Raw genomic sequence first — 17,247 nt, forward strand, 5'->3', positions numbered from 1 at the left:
TGCTCCTCATGCTCCTCATGCTCCTCATGCTCCTCATGCTCCCAGTTATCCTCACCCTTAGGTTCCTCGGGCTTGTCGTGCTCCCCATGCTCCTCGTGCTCCCAGTCATCATCATCATCATCCTCCTCATGAGGCTTAGACGGGCGCTCCTGGTCATCAGCGTCAATAACCTCCGTCTCATGAACCTTAACGGAGTGATCATCCTCATAGTTTTCATTGACCTGGGAATTAAACGAGTTGAAACTCGCAGCGCCAAATGCATTGCCGACGTCGTCGCCGAGGTCGTAGTCGCCAAGGTCGTAGTCCCCGAGGTCGTAGTCGCCGCTGGGGCCCCACGACCGAGCATGGTGCGGCTTGATGATGGTCGTCTTGTCGATATCAACGGAGTGGTCATCCGTGTAGGTCGCATCGAACGAGCTAGAAAAGGTGTTGACGCTCGCTGCCGCGAACGCATTGCCGATGTCGTCGCCGCCGTCGCGCTTGGACTTGTGCCCGAACGCCTCGTGCTTGGGGTGGTGGAAGCCCAAGGCGGGGTGTTCCTCGCCGTGCCCGTGGTGGCCGTTGCCGTGGTCGGGCTTCTTGATGATGGTGGTCTTGTCGATGTCGACAGAGTGGTCATCCTTGTAGACGCCGGCGAAGGAGGACGAGAACTCGTTCACCTCGGCGAGGAACGCAGCGTTGCCGACGTCATCGCCGCCGCGGCGGTGGTGCGGCTTCTTGATGATGGTCGTCTTATCGACATCAATGGAGTGGTCATCAACGAAGGTCTCGCTGAACTCCGAGGTAAACTCATTGACCGTCGGGAAATCAGCAACATTCCCGATGTCGTCGCCACCGGAACGCTTGACAATGGTAGCGCGCTTGGGGATCTCAGGGAAGTTATCACTCCCGCGACGGTGGTGGTGCGGCTTCTTGATGATAGTCGTCTTCTCGATGTCGACAGAGTGGTCGTCTTTATACGACTCGTTGACCTCCGAGCTAAACGAGTTGAAGCTCGCAGCGCCAAAGGCACTCCCGATGTCGTCGCCGCCGTCAGCACCCGCAGCGCGCTTGTGGTGGTCGTGGTGGCCACCGGGAAAGATCTTGACGTTGTGCTCGAGCTGAAACGAGTGGTCGTCCTTGAAGTCCTCGGTGACGGTGGAGGAGGCCGAGTTCTCAATCGCGAAGGCCGCCGCATTGCCGATGTCGTCGCCGCCGTGGCCTATGACATTAGCCCGCGCACGCGCACTGGCCGTAGCGGCCAGGACGGCGAGGGGGATTCCGCCGTGAAGTCCCTTCATGGTGATTATTACTGACTAGCTGTCGTTGTTGGTTGGTGTGTTAATGGTGGTATTATACGAAGATGAAATGAGTGACTTGGCCGAGGCCTAAAATAATACAAACAATAATAAATGAACAAACTGCCGAAGGTCGAAGGTCGAAGTCGAAGGTCGTCGCTGCTCGATCCATTGGACATGGCCATCCTGCACCTTTTATCAGGCGAAACGTCCGACGGTATTCAGGGAGGCATGTTGACTCCCAAGGCAACACAGGCATGCGACACCGACGACGCCACAGGACCGGGCGAGAATGTCTGCTGGAATGATGCAACGACAACAGCAGCGACAGCACGTATGACGAACGGCAGTTTGCACCTCTTAAATTATGTTGTCAAGGGGCATTCCAGGGCCCAAAGACCCAAGGTTGAGGCTTGAGCGAAGGGATGGCCCTTGACTTGAAGATGAAGGTAAACACAGCAGTGTTGACACAATGCTTGGAAAGTAACGGGTCACAGCAGCAAGCGACATTGCGACAAGATGTCGAGCACACAAGCTTTCGCGATCAACGCGTCTGAGGAAAATTCCCCAGACTGCTTTCAAGATCTACGATGTCACTTCTACGACTGCGCAAGTATACTGCTAAATAAATCTAAACTTGCAAAGCAGAATGTATCCCGTCATCGACATTCCTCCCCCATGGAGCAGGGAAGAAACTTCCTATCAAGGAGGTTGTTCTCCAGAGCCGATCAGTCCGTAGACCGAAGGCAACTCGTCGCCGTAGAAAAGGCTGGACGACGGTCGTGGCAGGCTCTGTTAGCTTTTTTCGATGTATGAGAGAGAAAAGAAAAAAAGGGAAAGAATTTCGATTGCGGAAAGAATTTATGTGCGGCGAGGGTGGCACGTGCGCGGGCCGACTGCTCCGGCGCCAGGCATAAACACACACCTTAGGCAAGATAAGACAGTAAGTAGTGCCTCAGGTAGTCAGGCAGCAAAGCATGGTATCTATACAGGTCCATCGATAGCAAATACAAGAAGAGAAGAAAGTAGAAAACAGCAAACAACAAGAAAATCATCCAAGCTTCTCCGTCTGATTCTCACCCCTCCACACTCCCCCTCCCACCGCCGCCGTAATCCCTAGCGCCACAGCAACCATGCTGCCCACCAAGACCACCGCAACCGCAATCTTAACCGCCATGCGCTGCCTCTTCGTCAACCCGCTCAAACAGTCGCTGTATTTCTTCTTCTTGACCCAGAGCTTCAGCTTCCTCTTCGAGTCGGTGGTCTCCTCCCGTCCCTCTTCCACATCGTAGAGTCTATACCACGGCGGTCGCTGGCCCTCGATATCGTCAATCGGGCTGCCGACGCCGACGCGAATGCTGTGGGATCGTCGTCGCGGCGAGGCGAGTCTGGCAAGCTTTGACGATGGTGTAGCATGGCGATAGAAAGGGGAGGAAGGTTTCGCGCCGACGGAGGGATCGTATTCGTCCGCTTGTTGGATGTCGATGTTGTCGGTGACGATGGGCTCCCAGTCAAGGTCGGATGATTTCTCTTGCACGGAGATCGAGAGCGTCTTTGGTTCTTGGTCTTGATCTTGGTCTCGGTCGCACTCTGAGGGTCGCTTTTCGTTGCCCATAAGGGGCTGGGATTGTGCTTCGAGGGGCGGGGGCGTCGGCGTCGGCGTCGGCGTTTGTTTGGCTTTTGCCTTGTTGGGATCAGAGGGGGACGTCATGATTATTTTGATGGATTTTTTTGGCGAGAAGGAGAGATGTTTTAATGAAGTGCTTTGATGGGCGACAAGAAAAGGATGAGGATGGTGAAGAGTTCTGTGACGGATAAAATGACTCAAAGTGCTGTGGTGTTAAGGTTCCGTTTGCCAGTCAGCCCAGCCCGGAGAGTGAAGCCGAACGCAGCTTCCTTAAGCACAGCCCGGCCTCGGCCTGGACTCCCGCTGAGGCAAAATACTGTGCAGCCGCATTGCAGGCGTTGGCATGGTAATCATGTTTGAGTATAATTATGCACTGCACTGCAATGTAATGTCTTGTCTCACCTGCTGGTTTTGGTTGGGCTCATGTTGCAAGCTTTGGCTTACTTGGGGCTGCTCACAAGAATTCCCCGATGGCATGATGGCATGATGGCATGATGGCACGATGACACGCTTGCGGCTTGATGGTAGCAAGTGAAGTGTCATCTTGCAGAGAGAGATATATATATTTGTCGCAGAGGTGAGGCCACTCCCGCCGCAAGACAAGGGTCTAGTACAACGGCTTCGTTGTCTACTACCATGGCATATACACTGAGCGGTCATCAGCAATCAAACGCCAATCTCATCTGCTAATCTATTATCAATCATTAGCACCAAGTCTCAACAATTTGAAACGTCCTATGATGTTTATTTATCCTGAAGACCGACAAAGTTTAGATCATGTCTTACCTGCATTCCCAAATCCTCCTGCAGGGGGCCAAGCATCGCGCTAGGAGTGAGACACACACCCCTTGATGCGATCAGCGCGCAGAAGGTTGGGACATTTGCTTTATGTCTAGTGAGCATTGATAAAAGTGTTATGGCCGTGCTCTTTAATTAACACTGAGCAAAGGATTCTCTTTCTGGCCGACAAACATCACTATCACTTGGGCTACTCAATCAATTATCCATCCTTGATGGGTATCATTTCCGTAGATATTCATCAGCATCATAATGAACTTATCAAAACACATCGTCATCACCAGCTCAGTGAGCCAGTAGGTCTTTATCCCAAGACTAATCCCCATCATCCCCCCAAAACTCGCGTAGATCCTCAATCCTCCACGCCGTAGCCCACCCCGTCTCGCACTCAATCCTCTCCAACGTCCTTACGATATCCCTATGCTCCGAATAATGCGACATGACCTTCCCCGCAATCCACAGCGGTTGTAGAGCGTTCGTCCAGCAGCCACTACTGTAGTCAGTATAATTGAAGCAAGAAAGGTACTAGGGTACTTAGTTTGAGGGGCCGGGAATTAGGTAGCTTACTGGTGAGCGTTAGAAGCAGAAATTGCACAGATCTGACGCGCATGCCAAAGCACAGATTTTGGCCGCCGCACCAGCGAAAGCGTCTTTGGCTTACGTTGCAAAAGAAGTAAGGCACAGGTATGGTACAGCTGATTCCCGGAGATCGCTGCCCCGTTCGCATACAAGACTGTCGGGAAGGGTTTCTCTGCGCCCCAGGTCGCAGAGGTAGAGGTCGACACGCTGAAGATGGATTTCATTTGGCTTGGTCGGTTCTCGTACCATGTTTCCACGGATTCGAAGAGGCGGCTCCAGCGGGAGATGTAGGTGTCGCTGCTGTCGTCGGGGCTGCCGGGGTATGAGGAGGAGGAGGAGCCTGGTGGGGCGTTTCGTCGAAAAAGTACGCCTAGGGTTTGGGCGCAGAGGTAGACGGTGTAGTTGGCGTAGGTGTCGTGGTCGGAGGCGAGGAAGAGGGTCGTTGCGTCTGTTGGGGTCATGTCGGGGGGGATCCAGTTGTGGATGGGGATGATGGTTTCTTCTTCAGAGATGAGGCCGCCGCAGACGTCTGTTCACACTTCTTAGTTTAAGTGATCAAGTAGAGATTGGGGGCAGGAGGGGGGAGGTACCCATTCGAGCAAAGCACCAGAACAACGCCTGCTCTTCTTTTCCCGAGAACCCGTTTATTTCGGCTGCTTGGATGAGATACGCGCAGCCATCGAGGTGACGTCTCCATTCTTTCGGGTTGCCTGGTGGCTAGTTAGTATCGTCAAAATATGTATCTGACCACGGGAAGGGGCCTACAGCTCAGCATCTCCAGCACACAAAGAATAACGCACGACGCAATCACTGGCGTCGACTTGCTTTCCAACTCGGGCAGCAGTAGGTGGATGGCCTCTTGGTACAGTGATAAACTCTCCGACTGCGACTTCTCGTTCTGTTTCCGCTCCATCTGGCGCGCTGAGAGGGCGAGGATGGAGTAGCGTAGATGCGGTGCCGACTTGGCCATCTGGGGGAACGTTGAGGCAAAGTGGCGGTGGTTGTCGAACATGTCGAGCTGAGACGTAGTCAGTATCTATCTGCAGTAACAGTAGCTAAGGGAAAGTTACCCAAAGACAAATCTCATTGAGATAGTTTTGCCAGAGTATATTCTCCCGATCAGGCGACAACTCAAATCTTCCTGGCCTCCGCGACTCGCTCCGTCGATGATCTGGTGCAGTTTCGAAGCCCGGTGTAGGAGAGCCTGTCCGACTGGGAATATCAGGGCGCGCTGTCCAGAGCTGGCGGTTACGGAGAGCTGTATGGAGTGCTTCGTACGCTGAGCCGGGAAGGAAGACGTCATTTGCTGGGTTGTCGAGGTCGGAGAAGACGCTGGAGTTGAGAAAGGGCGGTGTCATTCCTTGGTAGGGATTGGAGAGGTTATGCAGTGCGTTGAGCTCATCGACTATAAACTCCGGAGAAGAAATGTACGATTGACTGAGGTCGTTGGTGGTGAACTGGGTGGAGTTGGACGGAGACGTTAGGGCTTCGACCACGTCCATGTCCATCTGCTCTGGAATGGTGAACGGCTCATTTTGTCGCTGAGGCTGCGGTATTTCGTGAGTCGGAGAAGGCGATAGAGCCGGGACTTCCTCTGGAGCTGGCAGGGGCGCTGAATCTAGCTCTGGCTCTTTGGGTGGTGACTTCTCTTTCTCCGTGCTAACATCGTTCTTGCCGTTCTTGCGACCGGAGGGCTCAACAGTCAAGATCTATTTTACCAAGTCAGCACCACCTCCCACTCCGGTTGATCAAACATACCTTGAATTTCTCTTTTCGCCTAGACGGCCGACTAACCGCCTGGCTCATAGACGGATGCCCGGCCTCTAGCACCTTGATGTTGGCATCGCGGAAAGCCCCTAGAACCCGCCATTGGCAGCGATCTCCTCGCCGCTTACACCCTGTACAGGTTGGCTTGATTTCGTCGCCTGTATAGGGATAATTTAGTGCACAATTCTATCTATATTCTCGGCGACATACATTTTCTCCTTCGCCTACTGCAATTTAGACACCCAGTACGTGTTCGTTTGCGGGGTATAGGGCGAGTAGGTTTCTCAGTCTCGGTGGGGTCCATACCGGCATCGACATTCATAAAATAATAACAAAACAATAGGATATCATGACCCCCAATACACGGGGTAAACCACTTTCTTAAGCAGGGAAAGAAAAGCACTACGTAACGCAAAAGTTACCCGAACAGGAGAACACAAGCGCAGCCCGCCAACAAGGCCGGGGCAAGTGGTGTGGAGAATGGGGGTCGGGCAAAGTCCGCGACACGGTCCACCAACCAACGAGATCTGGATTCTGGAGAAATATGGCGGGGGTGTTGGCCGGTTTACGCATTTAGCCTGTTTGCCTGGCCAAGCTGCTGTTGAATCCTTATCCGGGGAAGTCGACGACGTTACTCCACATGCTGCACCTCCGCATCCCCCGTCTTCTCCTGCAGTCTGTGCTCCGTGTCGCCGGCGACACCCATCGACGAGTCCCAGTGTAGTCGGACCTTCTCGCCGGTGAAGAGCCGGTCGATTTGCTCGAGGGTGAGGTTTCGCGTCTCCGGGTAGAAGAAGAAGATGAGCGGGAGGAAGCAGAAGTTGAAGACGGCGAAGTAGATGTAGGTGCGGTAGCCAATATTGGAGATGCTGACGGGGGTGATTTCCACGACGAGGAAGGTGAAGATCCCTATACTTGTTAGTAGAGAAACTCTATGGGGGAAGGGTGTGGTCGCGTACAGTTTGTTGCGGTCGCCAATGCGGCGGTGCGGGTTCGGGTCGCTAGAGGGGCGTATTCAGCGGGTACTGTAGTAGGGTTAGCTTTGAATCGGAATGATGGTAAGAAGAAACCATACGCAGCCACGGAACAGCAAGCAATCCAACCCCAAAGAAAAAGTTAAACAGGAAGAGCATAACCGTAGCCACAATACCCGCCGCATGTCCGCCATCATACACCGTCCCAGCCAGAATAGCCATACAAGCACACTGCCCACCAGCCGCAAAGAGCATGAGCTTGCGACGACCCAGCCTGCGCCAGTTAGCTCAACCATTTCCCCAAAATAGGTCGAGAGATAGAGAAAGGATGCATACCGATCAATAGCCCAAACCGGCACAAACGTCGACACAAAGTACGCAACACCATTAAACCCCGCCATGAGCAGGGCCAGATTATGCGACATGCCAACACTCTGCTCAAAGATGACCGTGTTATAATACGTAATCAGGTTCACGCCGGACAGCTGCTGCATCATCTGGCCGCCCATGGCCAGCAATGTGCGGTGTCGAATCCGCTGCGGTCCGTCCTTCAGCAGCATCTTGAACGAGCCGGCTTCTGTTGCCTGCCGCTCTTCGGCGACGGTGCGGCTGATCTCGTTCATTTCGAGGTTGATTACGGGGTCGTCTTGCGTTATTAGATGGGCGTTGGGTTGGACGGACCAGAGGACCTCGCGGGCTTCGGGGTGGCGGTCGTGGGCGATGAGCTGCCATGTTGTTTGTTAGTGGGTGGTAAATGGATAGGTGGGGAATGGGAGGGGCTTACCCAGCGAGGAGACTCAGGGAGGACAAGGACGCCGAGGAAGGTGATGATTGCGAAGAGGATTTGGAGGGCCAGGGGGAAGCGGAATTGGGATTCGTTGCTGACGTAGCTCATGCCGTAGTCTGCCATCTTTGTTAGGATAGGCAACCGAAATAGAAGGGATTAGGTGCTTGTACGCACCAACCCAGTACGCCGTCATGACACCAAAGATATTGATAGTGAGCTCGATGGCAAGCTAGACAAATCAGCACAAGCCATCAACAGCCGGGCAGATCAACTCACCCCCTTTCCTCGACTCGAAGCCTTGCTCAGCTCAGAATGCCACACCGCTGCATCCGTCAGTACCATATACACCCCGAATACTGTGTCGAGGAGACATACGAATAGTACTCGTATTTAGCCCATTCCCAACACCAGCCACAATACGCCCAACAATCATCTGCGGAATTCCATACGAGGTAGCCTGCAGCGTCGCACCAATCGACAGAATCACGGATCCAGCCATGATACACCACCGACGACCGAGACGCTCACCGAAGAGCAATGACAGTATCGCGCCGAAGAAGCAGCCCTAATCGAAGTGTGAGCGGTTGTCTACCCTAATTATTTAGGTGGGAGTACGAACAATCTCATAGATGGCAACCCTAACATGCGGTAATCAGCCAGACGCATCAGAACAAGTGTATAGAGGGAGAACTCACACAGTCCCCTGCAACGACGAATTGCCATGCCCTCCCTCCGTCGTATCAATCTCGGGAAACGTCCTGGTAAAGGCATCACCAGTCAGAAGACCAGACATGACGCCCTGGTCATATCCAAATCTGCCAAGCACCATCAGCACTTTCTACCAAATTCACCTTATCCATCATGGTAGCTTAGTATACTCACAGCAAAAAGCCGCTACCGGCCGTAGCCGTGATAGCCAAGCTCAGCGTCTTCCCAACGAGAAGCGGCATTTTGATGGTATCGTGAATAAAACAAAAAGCCCTAAGGATCGGAATTATCCAGCCCCGGGTAAACAAGCCTTATATACAGAACGGGACCGGGAAAAGTTCGGGACGGACGGTGTCATACTACTCGGAACAGCGACCCACGGGGTGACGGCGTGGCGTCGGTCGATTGCGGGATCTCTGAGTCTGGGGTTGCACTGACCGCCTGCTGGAGTCAGGCCCGAGACCTAATCTTTAGGTAGATTAGCGGAGAGCTTGACGAGCTTGAATTCGAGTGGGATGCTTATACATAGTATCCTACCTATCCTACTGCCCGTCAATATAGTGCTCAATGCAGTGCAACATCTACCATAACAAAATGAATCGCTTCATGCCATTCTTCTTACCCCAAAAAACCGATCTCCCAGCCATGTTTCATCATCTAATAATCCCAGTTCCTCCAAGTTTCTTTCATCGTCCAGCCAAGTGGAGCCCCCCGGACAACCCCCGACCCCGGATACTCCAATTTTTTCCTCTTTGGGGAATGTTAAGCACGCTTCTAAGCGAACAGGTCCCTAGATGAGCCAGAACCGCTTTGAATCAAAGCAGCTTCTGTATTCCGTATTGAGTAGTTTAGAATCAGGTGGTACCTACGTTTAGGGCTGATGGTTAAGGTTATCCCGGTTAGGGCTCTGCGATTCTAGAGCGCTTTGTGGGGATTCGTTCTGGTCGGGCGCTGCAAGCGCTTGATACATTTAAGCCGCCTCTTTCAATAAAGCTTGAGAGACGTTGTATCTGAAAAAGAGAATGCTTGATATTCTAATACTAACCCCATACTTAGCGGGGGTTAGTGACCTGTCGGCCTTGGGACACGGTCGCCCCGGGCGGCACCGAAGCCGGGGAAGCCCCGGGTCCAGGGGCCCACCTTCCCCTTTCAGCAGCGTTAAGCACCGCCTGGCTAGCCCTCGGGATGCCGTGAGACAGGCTGCGAATCGGCCCTCCTGCAGATCAAACATACTGTATCGGTAAATTTTGACGACCGACAACGCATATCTCCTAGTCGGGTGATTAGATGCATTTGCATCTACATGCAACATGTTTCCATCCCAGCTCCAGTTTACCTCCTATAAGAACAGCATACCCCTCCCCCTATCCAAAGCAAACCATACCACAACATACCCGCCAAAATGTCCCCCGTCGCCCTCCCCACCACAACAAACCCCCTCTTCACCCTAACCTCCCGCACAATCGCCATAACCGGCGGCGGGCGCGGATTAGGAATCGTGCTGACCAGCGCAGTCCTCGAAGCCGGAGGCGACGTCGCCTGCCTCGACCTCCTGCCCGCCCCGGCCGCCGAAGAATGGAGTCTCGTGCAGAAACTCGCAGCCGCGCGGGGTCTACAGGCAACATACATCCAGTGCGATGTGACCGACGAAGCCGCTGTACAGACAGCGCTGGAGAATATCGCGGCGGTGGGGGTTCAGCGCGGGATGCCGCTTCGTGGGCTCATTACGTGCGCGGGTATTCAGCAAATGGTACCGGCGTTGGAGTATCCGGTTGAGATGTGGAGGAAGATGTTGGATGTTAAGTATGCTTCTCTTTCTCCTTCTCTTTTTCCTTGCTTGGGCTTGGATTTGAAGAGGGGTTGCTGATATTTGGTGGTTTAGTGTGGTTGGCACATTCATCCCCGCGAAACACTGCGCGCGGATCTTCAAGGAGCAGGGGACTGGCGGGAGTATTGTCATGATTGCGTCGATGTCTGGGCAGATTGCGAATAGGGTATATTATTTTCGAACACTGTCATAGGGCGTCAGTAAGCTAATAGGATGATAAGGGCCTCACATGTACCGCCTACAACTCCTCCAAAGCGGCCGTGCACCAGATGTGCCGTTCCGTCGCGCAGGAATGGGGACAGTATGGGATTCGGGTGAACACGTTGTCTGCCGGTGTAAGCCTCTACCACCCTTCCATTCCCTTTAGTTGACGTTTTTACTGACGACGCGCAGTACATCCGCACAGCAATGACAGATGCACTGCTAGTGGCCAAGTCCGAGGTCGAGGAGACCTGGATGCGCGGTGCTCTGCTCGGCCGACTCGGTGTGCCGGATGACTTCAAGGCGCCGAGTGTGTACATGCTGGCTGACGGGAGTGGGTTCATGACGGGTGCGGATTTGAGGGTTGATGGCGGGCATTGCGCTTCTGCTTGATCTTGCAAATAAGTAATGGATTATAGAATACGATAGACATGTTTTGCATTGCATTGCGTTGCTTTATTACTGCTTGTTTGTTTATTGCGTAAATGAGTGGCCGTCTATGAGTGCGTCGTAGATCGTATACATTATTTTGACGTAAGGCAGGGCCTTTCAGATAGTCTCGTTGAGGACTTGGTGTAGCGTTCTTATGACATGAGTCATGAGATCTATTATCGTTTAGGTGCAGTGAAGCTCTCCGCCTTCATGGGTGTGGCAGTTCTATCAAACATCGGTCACTAGATCTTGTCCAATGTCAGTGCTAGGTCACTCACCTCAGGAATCTCTTCCTCAGCGGCCTCCTCGTCCTGCTGATCATCGTGAGCAGGCTCCTCGGTAGTCTCCTCAGTAGTGTCCTCAGTCTGCTCGTCACTCTCCTCCTCGCCACCAACACATCCAACCCCAGGAACGGCAACATCATACGCATAAACCTCAAGCGCAAAGTATTGCAGTGTCTCCGAGTCATGCACAGCCTCAGTCCTATTTCCCTGTGCGAACTCCAGAACACCCTCGTATCCATCCGCATAATGCTCAACCAAGCCCTGGCCAATAGAAGGCATGTGGTACAGCCGATGCAGCAGGTCACCCGCCCAGAAGGTGTTCGTCTCAGATTCAGAAATTGTGTACCCCTGCGAGCACATCGTGCTCAGGTATCGACGGCTCGTGTAGCTGAGTTCGCAGATGACGGTCTCGTCCGTGGCGTTTTCGCCGCGCCAGTGGCCGGCCCAGCCTGCACACACAACGTCAACTCAGAATCTTCAAAGGGATTTCGGGATGGAAAAAAAAGAGGCGGGCTTACCATCAAGGACACAGTTTCCGTCAGGGTTATCGCAGCGGAACAGAATGTTCTCCGGGTTCCCGTTGATGATAATGTCGTATGCTCCGATGGCGGTGAGGGAGGGCCTGTCGCCAAAGTATTTGCGGTAGATGGCGCTCTCGTTGCCCCAGCGGAGGATGTGGTCTTTGGCGTGCTCGGTCAGGGTAACGGTCTCCTGGAGGGCAGTGGCGAGCTGGCGCTGCTCGGTGGCGTTACAGCTGTGGTGGATGGGGAAGGGGGATTTGATCGGGTCTTCCAATGGCAGGGGGGTCTGCTTAGCGGGGAGAGCCGCGATGGGGGCGCAAAGGGCCAAAGCGAGAATGAGGAACTGCATTTTGAGATATGGACGATGCTTTGCTTTCCGTTGACTTTGCTTTGGTCGATCGGCGCTGTCAGACTGCAAGGGCAAGGATATGCAGGGTCGCCATCTTGTCCGTATTTATACCTTTTTCTCGCCCATGAGCTCGAGTACCCTTGGGCTCACCAAGAGATGGGACTTCTTGGAACCCTCGCCTCACCCGATGCCATGTTCGCATTTCCTGTATGGCATCACTTGCATCCCACGTTTTGCCAAGCAGCCAAGCCCCCGAGAGGACCCTGGGGACGACGGGGCTAAACTGCAAGAACGAGACAGCCCGGCACTGTTCTCCACCGGCAGAAGGTTGGATCCCTTGCGGCCCTGCTGTTGGCACTTGGCACGGTCGAGTCCCTTGGCGGAGCGCTTGGCGTGTGTACCTTGGTGGTTAGCAGCGTGGGAAATGCAACCCTCATGAGAGGCTGCGTCGGAAGATTTTTCGACGCTGTTCATTTCGTGATCTCGCCGCTGCAAATACCTTGTGGACAACGGTGATAAATAGCTGAGTCGTTCGTGCTGGTTGTGTTGAAGTCCAAGCTCAAGCCCAGACGCCAGTTCGTGGAATCCCTTGCGCCCTGTCTTAAATAGTCTGCGCCATGAAGATCGTTCTTCCTTTTTTGGCTGCTGTCGGCCTTGCCCGTGCGATTTCCATTACCGGCTGTCACAAGCATGGTGATGATGTATATTGCTTGACCGAAGATGGCGGCGAGGTCCAGGTGCTCTTAGACAACCCGCCAGCCGGAGACCCTCCCTCTGAGTACACAGACTGTCATCAGCATGGAAGCACATGGTAAGCGCCAAGCCCGGCTTTCGTTTTCTCATCTGCTGACTCGAGTAGGTACTGCGTCGATGCGGACGGGGGCGATGTCGAGATCTTAGGAGAAATCGAAAGCTCTTCCTCTACCAACAGCACCAGCGAAGAGTCCAAGGACACTGAGTCGACGGAGGAGAGCTCGGAAGGAGAGAACTGCCATTTCCATGCCGGTGTAGAGTGAGTACCCCAAACGTTCCTATCTTTCAGATACTGACCAGACAGACATTGTCTCTCACCAGGGGAATCAGAAAGCGGCGGCAGCACCAGCGGTTCTTCGTGCGGGGTCCAAACCCGGGATTACGATATGCCTCTGCGCATCGGAACGCTCTTCGTCGTCCTCGTCACCAGCTCCATTGGTGTCTTCCTTCCGATGGGTCTCGTGAAGCTCCCGTCCGCGACGATCAACGTCTGGGTGTCGACCATCATCAAGCAGTTCGGTACCGGCGTTATCCTCTCGACAGCATTCGTCCATGTAAGTCGTCGCCACACTCTCTTATCTGGATCAACTAACCGGTTCAGCTCTACACCCACGCAGATCTCATGTTTGGCAACGAGTGTCTCGGCGGCCTTGAATACGAAGCCACCACGTCGGCCGTCGTCATGGCCGGTATCTTCCTCTCCTTCCTGACCGAATACCTCGGTCATCGCTTCATCCTCGCTCGCTCGGCCCGTGCGGCAGCATCCACTCCTCAACCCACCGACAACGGTTCAAACGTCTGCTCCAAGTCCGCAGCCGAAGCACCGCAACCTCATCAGCACACCACCCTCGCCGGTCTGGGCCACCACCACGGCGGCGACCCCACAAACCCCAACACCAAGCTCTCCGTGCTGGTCATGGAAGCCGGAGTGATCTTCCACAGTATCCTCATCGGTGTAACCCTCGTTGTCGCGGGCGACTCATTCTACAAGACGCTTCTCGTCGTCATCGTCTTCCACCAGTTCTTCGAGGGGTTGGCGCTGGGCGCCCGGATCGCGCTCCTACCTGGCCGCACGTTCCCCAGTAAGGCCATTATGGGCGCTGTCTTCGCGATTATTACACCAATCGGTATGGCGATCGGTATGGGCGTCATTCACTCGTTCAACGGGCAGAACCGCGAGACGCTCATCGCGCTGGGCACCCTTGATGCACTCTCCGCCGGTATCCTGGTGTGGGTCGGTGTTGTTGACATGTGGGCGCGCGATTGGGTTATCGAGGGAGGCGATATGATGAACGCGCCGATGGGACACGTTGCCGCTGGTGGTTTCTCGCTGGTTGCCGGGATGGTCTTGATGGGCGTCTTGGGCAAGTGGGCTTGAAGCTCTCGGTAAACTTGTTTGTAAATAGAAACTGTGGAGAAAGTCGCGCGCGCGACACGTCGACTCCAAACTTACCCCTTGCGTGCTCGGCTCCTGGGGATGTGTTGGTAGCGGGGTTGGTGATACCGTGGGCTCGCCTGGGTCAATTGAAATCAGTCATGTCATCCGTTTGGAGCATGGCGGGGCAATGATATTAAGAGAGGAAACTTACCTGATGGTCAGAACCACGAGTTATTGGTGAAGGATGAATGTAGACTTGTTAACGCAAGCTCATTGGAATGGTGGGTTTGGACGCGAATCAAGACAGGATGCGGCAAGGGATACAGAGGGAGGTGTACTTGGTATATATATCGAGCAACAAACAGGCGAGAGGCACCTCTGGTGGGACGCGCTCGTACGATACCACATCTCAGTCTATGGGCTGCAAGTATCTATACATAAAGCTCAAGGACGGGCCTTGGGATTGCTTATCGAACTTGTTGCGGAGAATTGAGGGATTGGAAAGAAGGATTGAGGTTTCGGGGCCTGGGTGAGGGGTGCGGAGATTATCTGTTTACAAGAGAAAAATTACAGTTAAAATACACGCAGATATATGTTTTCATGAATGTGCCTCTATAACAACAAATCCTCGATGGTCTAACGGTCATGATTTCCGCTTGTCACTTCTAGCAAGAACAAGCGCGGGAGACCTGGGTTCGACTCCCAGTCGGGGAGACCCATTGTTTTTGCCTTGCTATTTTTTCCCCTCACATATAAAGCTTGTGATTATCATTATTTTTTGTCATATAACTAACCGTAACACCTATTTGCATGGAACTTACTATCCAAATTTACTGTCCCGTGTATTTCCTGCATCTGACCACGTCCCTTGTCTGAGCCTCCAACCTGTGGTTGTATAGACCTTTCAGACCTATACTATAATGTAAAAATTCATTACTCTTTTTGGCCTAACAGTTAGGTATACTTTTTCCTGCCTCAGTGTGATACTTCCTAGCTCCAAAGTTGCCCCAATATCAGCTTGTAGCTCTTGTACCTGACGATAAAAGAATCGGAGCTACTCCGTGGCGCCTTCTCGGGAACCCTGCTGGGCTCCGCCAAGACCTACCTACTGCCCCAGGCTCGAGATGTCGCTAACAATTCTGCTGTCGTCCCAGTTGGATTCGAAATCGACCTCACCCCTTCCCCGCGTTTGCGGCAGGACTCATCATTCTCTCACTTAGCATCCTTCCCCTAGACTCCCCAGCACTCTTTTTGACGTTCATCATCAATACCACAAGAGCACCGATCAGTCCAGACCCCGTTCTCTCTCTTGTTAGCACCGCCATTGAGGATAGCAGCTCTGCCTCCACCACAAACAATGAATCTCTTCCCCACCCGCACCACACCAACGCACCGGATAACATGAGCGAAATCGGCGGCACCACCAACATCTCCAGTGCCATCTGCCACAGGTTCTCGGTGGTGGCTTGAGCTGGACTTGCGAGGCCTATGGATGAGCATTCGCTGGGCAAGCTCGTGTTTGTTGGGAATCCGGAGGGAATGTGTTGCGCTAAAGACGATGCGATGCTGTCTCTGAGTGCCCTTCTGGACGACGAGAAGATGGTGGGATCCTACCTGCTGCTGGCCGACTAAGCACTGCGGCGGACAGTACCGTTGCACCGCTTCGTCGACTCTTGATCCTAGCCAGCTTGGCCACACTCCGCGACAAGCCACCGATCCTAGGACATACAGAGAAAAAGCTAGGTCCCGCCTTTTTGGGTGTTCTATCAAAAATGCTTAATCGAATGGAATCAGCTCAAACACCGCGACCATGACGATAACACAACCGCCTGGATCGAGAAATCACTCGCCCCCGGTCACCGGAGCTGGAGACAGACAACGCCGGAGAGAAGGACATATACACTAAAGCAGATCAAAAGAGTGAACCGATGTCAGAAATTCGACTTTAATCGAACGCCACCTTCCCCAGGCCTGAACAACAGCTCTGGTGGGACCAGGCCGTGACTTCACCTGACATCCTCCACACCCGAGATCCCTCTTTCCTCAAGAACGACAGCTGCCATACAATTGGAGGGATGGACGAGATGAACGGGCTGAATAAAAAGTGCTTGGTTGATTGAAGGTGCAGTCTTGTCTAAGAAGTACGAGCACCACTCACACTCCTCTCCTGCCGGATGTCCCCCGCTTCCTAGATGTCGTACAAATCGGTCCTCCATTATGTTTTACCTTCACTCATACGACGGTGAACCTGTGCAGGCCTCAGTCAGAGGATTAACAGCCCCTCTTCGCTACTAGGTCTCTGCTTCAGACGTTGTCTCTGCGCAAGCTGGCTATTTTCGGGGATCTAAAGATAGATGACCCTGGCCAAGACTACGCTACGTGGTATTTCCTTTGGACACCTCAGCGGCATCGACTGGGGATTTAAGGTTCGCATCGGAAATGTGCGGCGCTGAAGGATTTGCCTCAGTCAACATAGCACCGGGACCCTTCGCACATCGTCCCCTGTATTAATGCCCATGTCCTTCATTCTATCCAAACCTATATGACGCTTATACACGGTACAATTGACCGTGGTTGCGAGATTGGTGTTATATTATACGAATAAATACCTGAAAGGCAACGTGTCTCAGGGAGATGCAGTGTCTCAGCTATTGCTTTTCCGGACACTCTAGGCCGGTATTTTGGACACTCTACCCCTCCACACGATGTGGCGGCTTACTGTCTCAGGCATGGCAAACTTTGGCGTCCCCAACTCCTTTTCCTCCCAAAACTGTCTGTTAGGGATCCCCTTACTAGTCTGTCGAGATCTGATATTGGATCGCTGACGTCACGGCCCCTGCGATACCTCATGATCCCCATTAGGGATACAGAGGTTGATCTGGCCGGCTCACGTCCTAGCCAGCGTGCCTTAAGGAAAGTCAGCCGCGGCGCTGAGTTTGTTATCTCCGATCGTGGTCTCACCGTACAAAGCTCTAGAGCCCAGA

General features: G+C 53.4%; 6 protein-coding genes and 1 non-coding gene across 7 annotated transcripts in view; 3 read left to right on the forward strand and 4 right to left on the reverse strand.

The window, feature by feature from the left end:
- Positions 1-1,538, reverse strand: part of CweA (putative GPI anchored protein) — a 3,533-nt gene extending 1,995 nt beyond the window's left edge. The window contains exon 1 of the mRNA XM_073733596.1: positions 11-1,538. Within this exon, the coding sequence (XP_073587607.1) occupies positions 11-1,280 (1,270 nt within the window). The 5' untranslated portion in view covers positions 1,281-1,538. The remainder of the gene's footprint in view (positions 1-10) is intronic.
- Positions 1,539-2,210: 672 nt separating this feature from the next.
- On the reverse strand, positions 2,211-3,515 carry BDW74DRAFT_73868 (uncharacterized protein). Its single transcript, XM_073733595.1, has 2 exons — positions 3,363-3,515; positions 2,211-3,309 (listed from the first exon to the last, which is right to left on the reverse strand). The coding sequence occupies exon 2, from the start codon at positions 2,986-2,988 to the stop codon at positions 2,329-2,331; it is 660 nt and encodes a 219-aa protein (XP_073587608.1). The 5' UTR covers positions 2,989-3,309; positions 3,363-3,515; the 3' UTR covers positions 2,211-2,328.
- Positions 3,516-4,017: 502 nt separating this feature from the next.
- BDW74DRAFT_165603 (uncharacterized protein) lies at positions 4,018-8,759 on the reverse strand (the record flags this gene model as incomplete). Its single annotated transcript, XM_073726445.1, has 15 exons — positions 4,018-4,192; positions 4,270-4,810; positions 4,872-4,991; positions 5,047-5,299; positions 5,352-5,990; positions 6,698-6,957; positions 7,008-7,073; positions 7,124-7,296; positions 7,359-7,747; positions 7,807-7,925; positions 7,984-8,038; positions 8,086-8,132; positions 8,185-8,374; positions 8,507-8,624; positions 8,692-8,759. 15 exons carry the CDS (start codon positions 8,757-8,759, stop codon positions 4,018-4,020), a joined length of 3,213 nt encoding a protein of 1,070 aa, XP_073587609.1.
- A 1,160-nt stretch (positions 8,760-9,919) lies between these two features.
- BDW74DRAFT_187363 (oxidoreductase, short chain dehydrogenase/reductase family) lies at positions 9,920-11,060 on the forward strand (the record flags this gene model as incomplete). The annotated part of the gene is made up of 4 exons (XM_073731471.1): positions 9,920-10,320; positions 10,400-10,511; positions 10,567-10,680; positions 10,739-11,060. The coding sequence occupies 4 exons, from the start codon at positions 9,920-9,922 to the stop codon at positions 10,937-10,939; spliced, it is 828 nt and encodes a 275-aa protein (XP_073587610.1). The 3' UTR covers positions 10,940-11,060.
- Positions 11,061-11,069: 9 nt separating this feature from the next.
- aspf2 (major allergen Asp F2) lies at positions 11,070-12,669 on the reverse strand. The gene is made up of 3 exons (XM_073733598.1): positions 11,781-12,669; positions 11,257-11,711; positions 11,070-11,203 (listed from the first exon to the last, which is right to left on the reverse strand). Exons 1-3 carry the CDS (start codon positions 12,130-12,132, stop codon positions 11,162-11,164), a joined length of 849 nt encoding a protein of 282 aa, XP_073587611.1. The 5' UTR covers positions 12,133-12,669; the 3' UTR covers positions 11,070-11,161.
- An 80-nt stretch (positions 12,670-12,749) lies between these two features.
- On the forward strand, positions 12,750-14,403 carry zrfC (putative ZIP Zinc transporter; the record flags this gene model as incomplete). The annotated part of the gene is made up of 4 exons (XM_073731472.1): positions 12,750-12,943; positions 12,992-13,144; positions 13,190-13,439; positions 13,487-14,403. The coding sequence occupies 4 exons, from the start codon at positions 12,750-12,752 to the stop codon at positions 14,261-14,263; spliced, it is 1,374 nt and encodes a 457-aa protein (XP_073587612.1). The 3' UTR covers positions 14,264-14,403.
- A 485-nt stretch (positions 14,404-14,888) lies between these two features.
- BDW74DRAFT_t44 lies at positions 14,889-14,977 on the forward strand. Its single transcript has one exon. It is a non-coding gene; the product is annotated as a tRNA-Asp (tRNA).
- Positions 14,978-17,247: the final 2,270 nt, after the last annotated feature.

The sequence above is a fragment of the Aspergillus multicolor genome (genome assembly GCF_047715735.1).
Source record: "Aspergillus multicolor strain CBS 133.54 unplaced genomic scaffold BDW74scaffold_3, whole genome shotgun sequence".
Lineage (NCBI taxonomy): Eukaryota > Fungi > Ascomycota > Eurotiomycetes > Eurotiales > Aspergillaceae > Aspergillus > Aspergillus multicolor.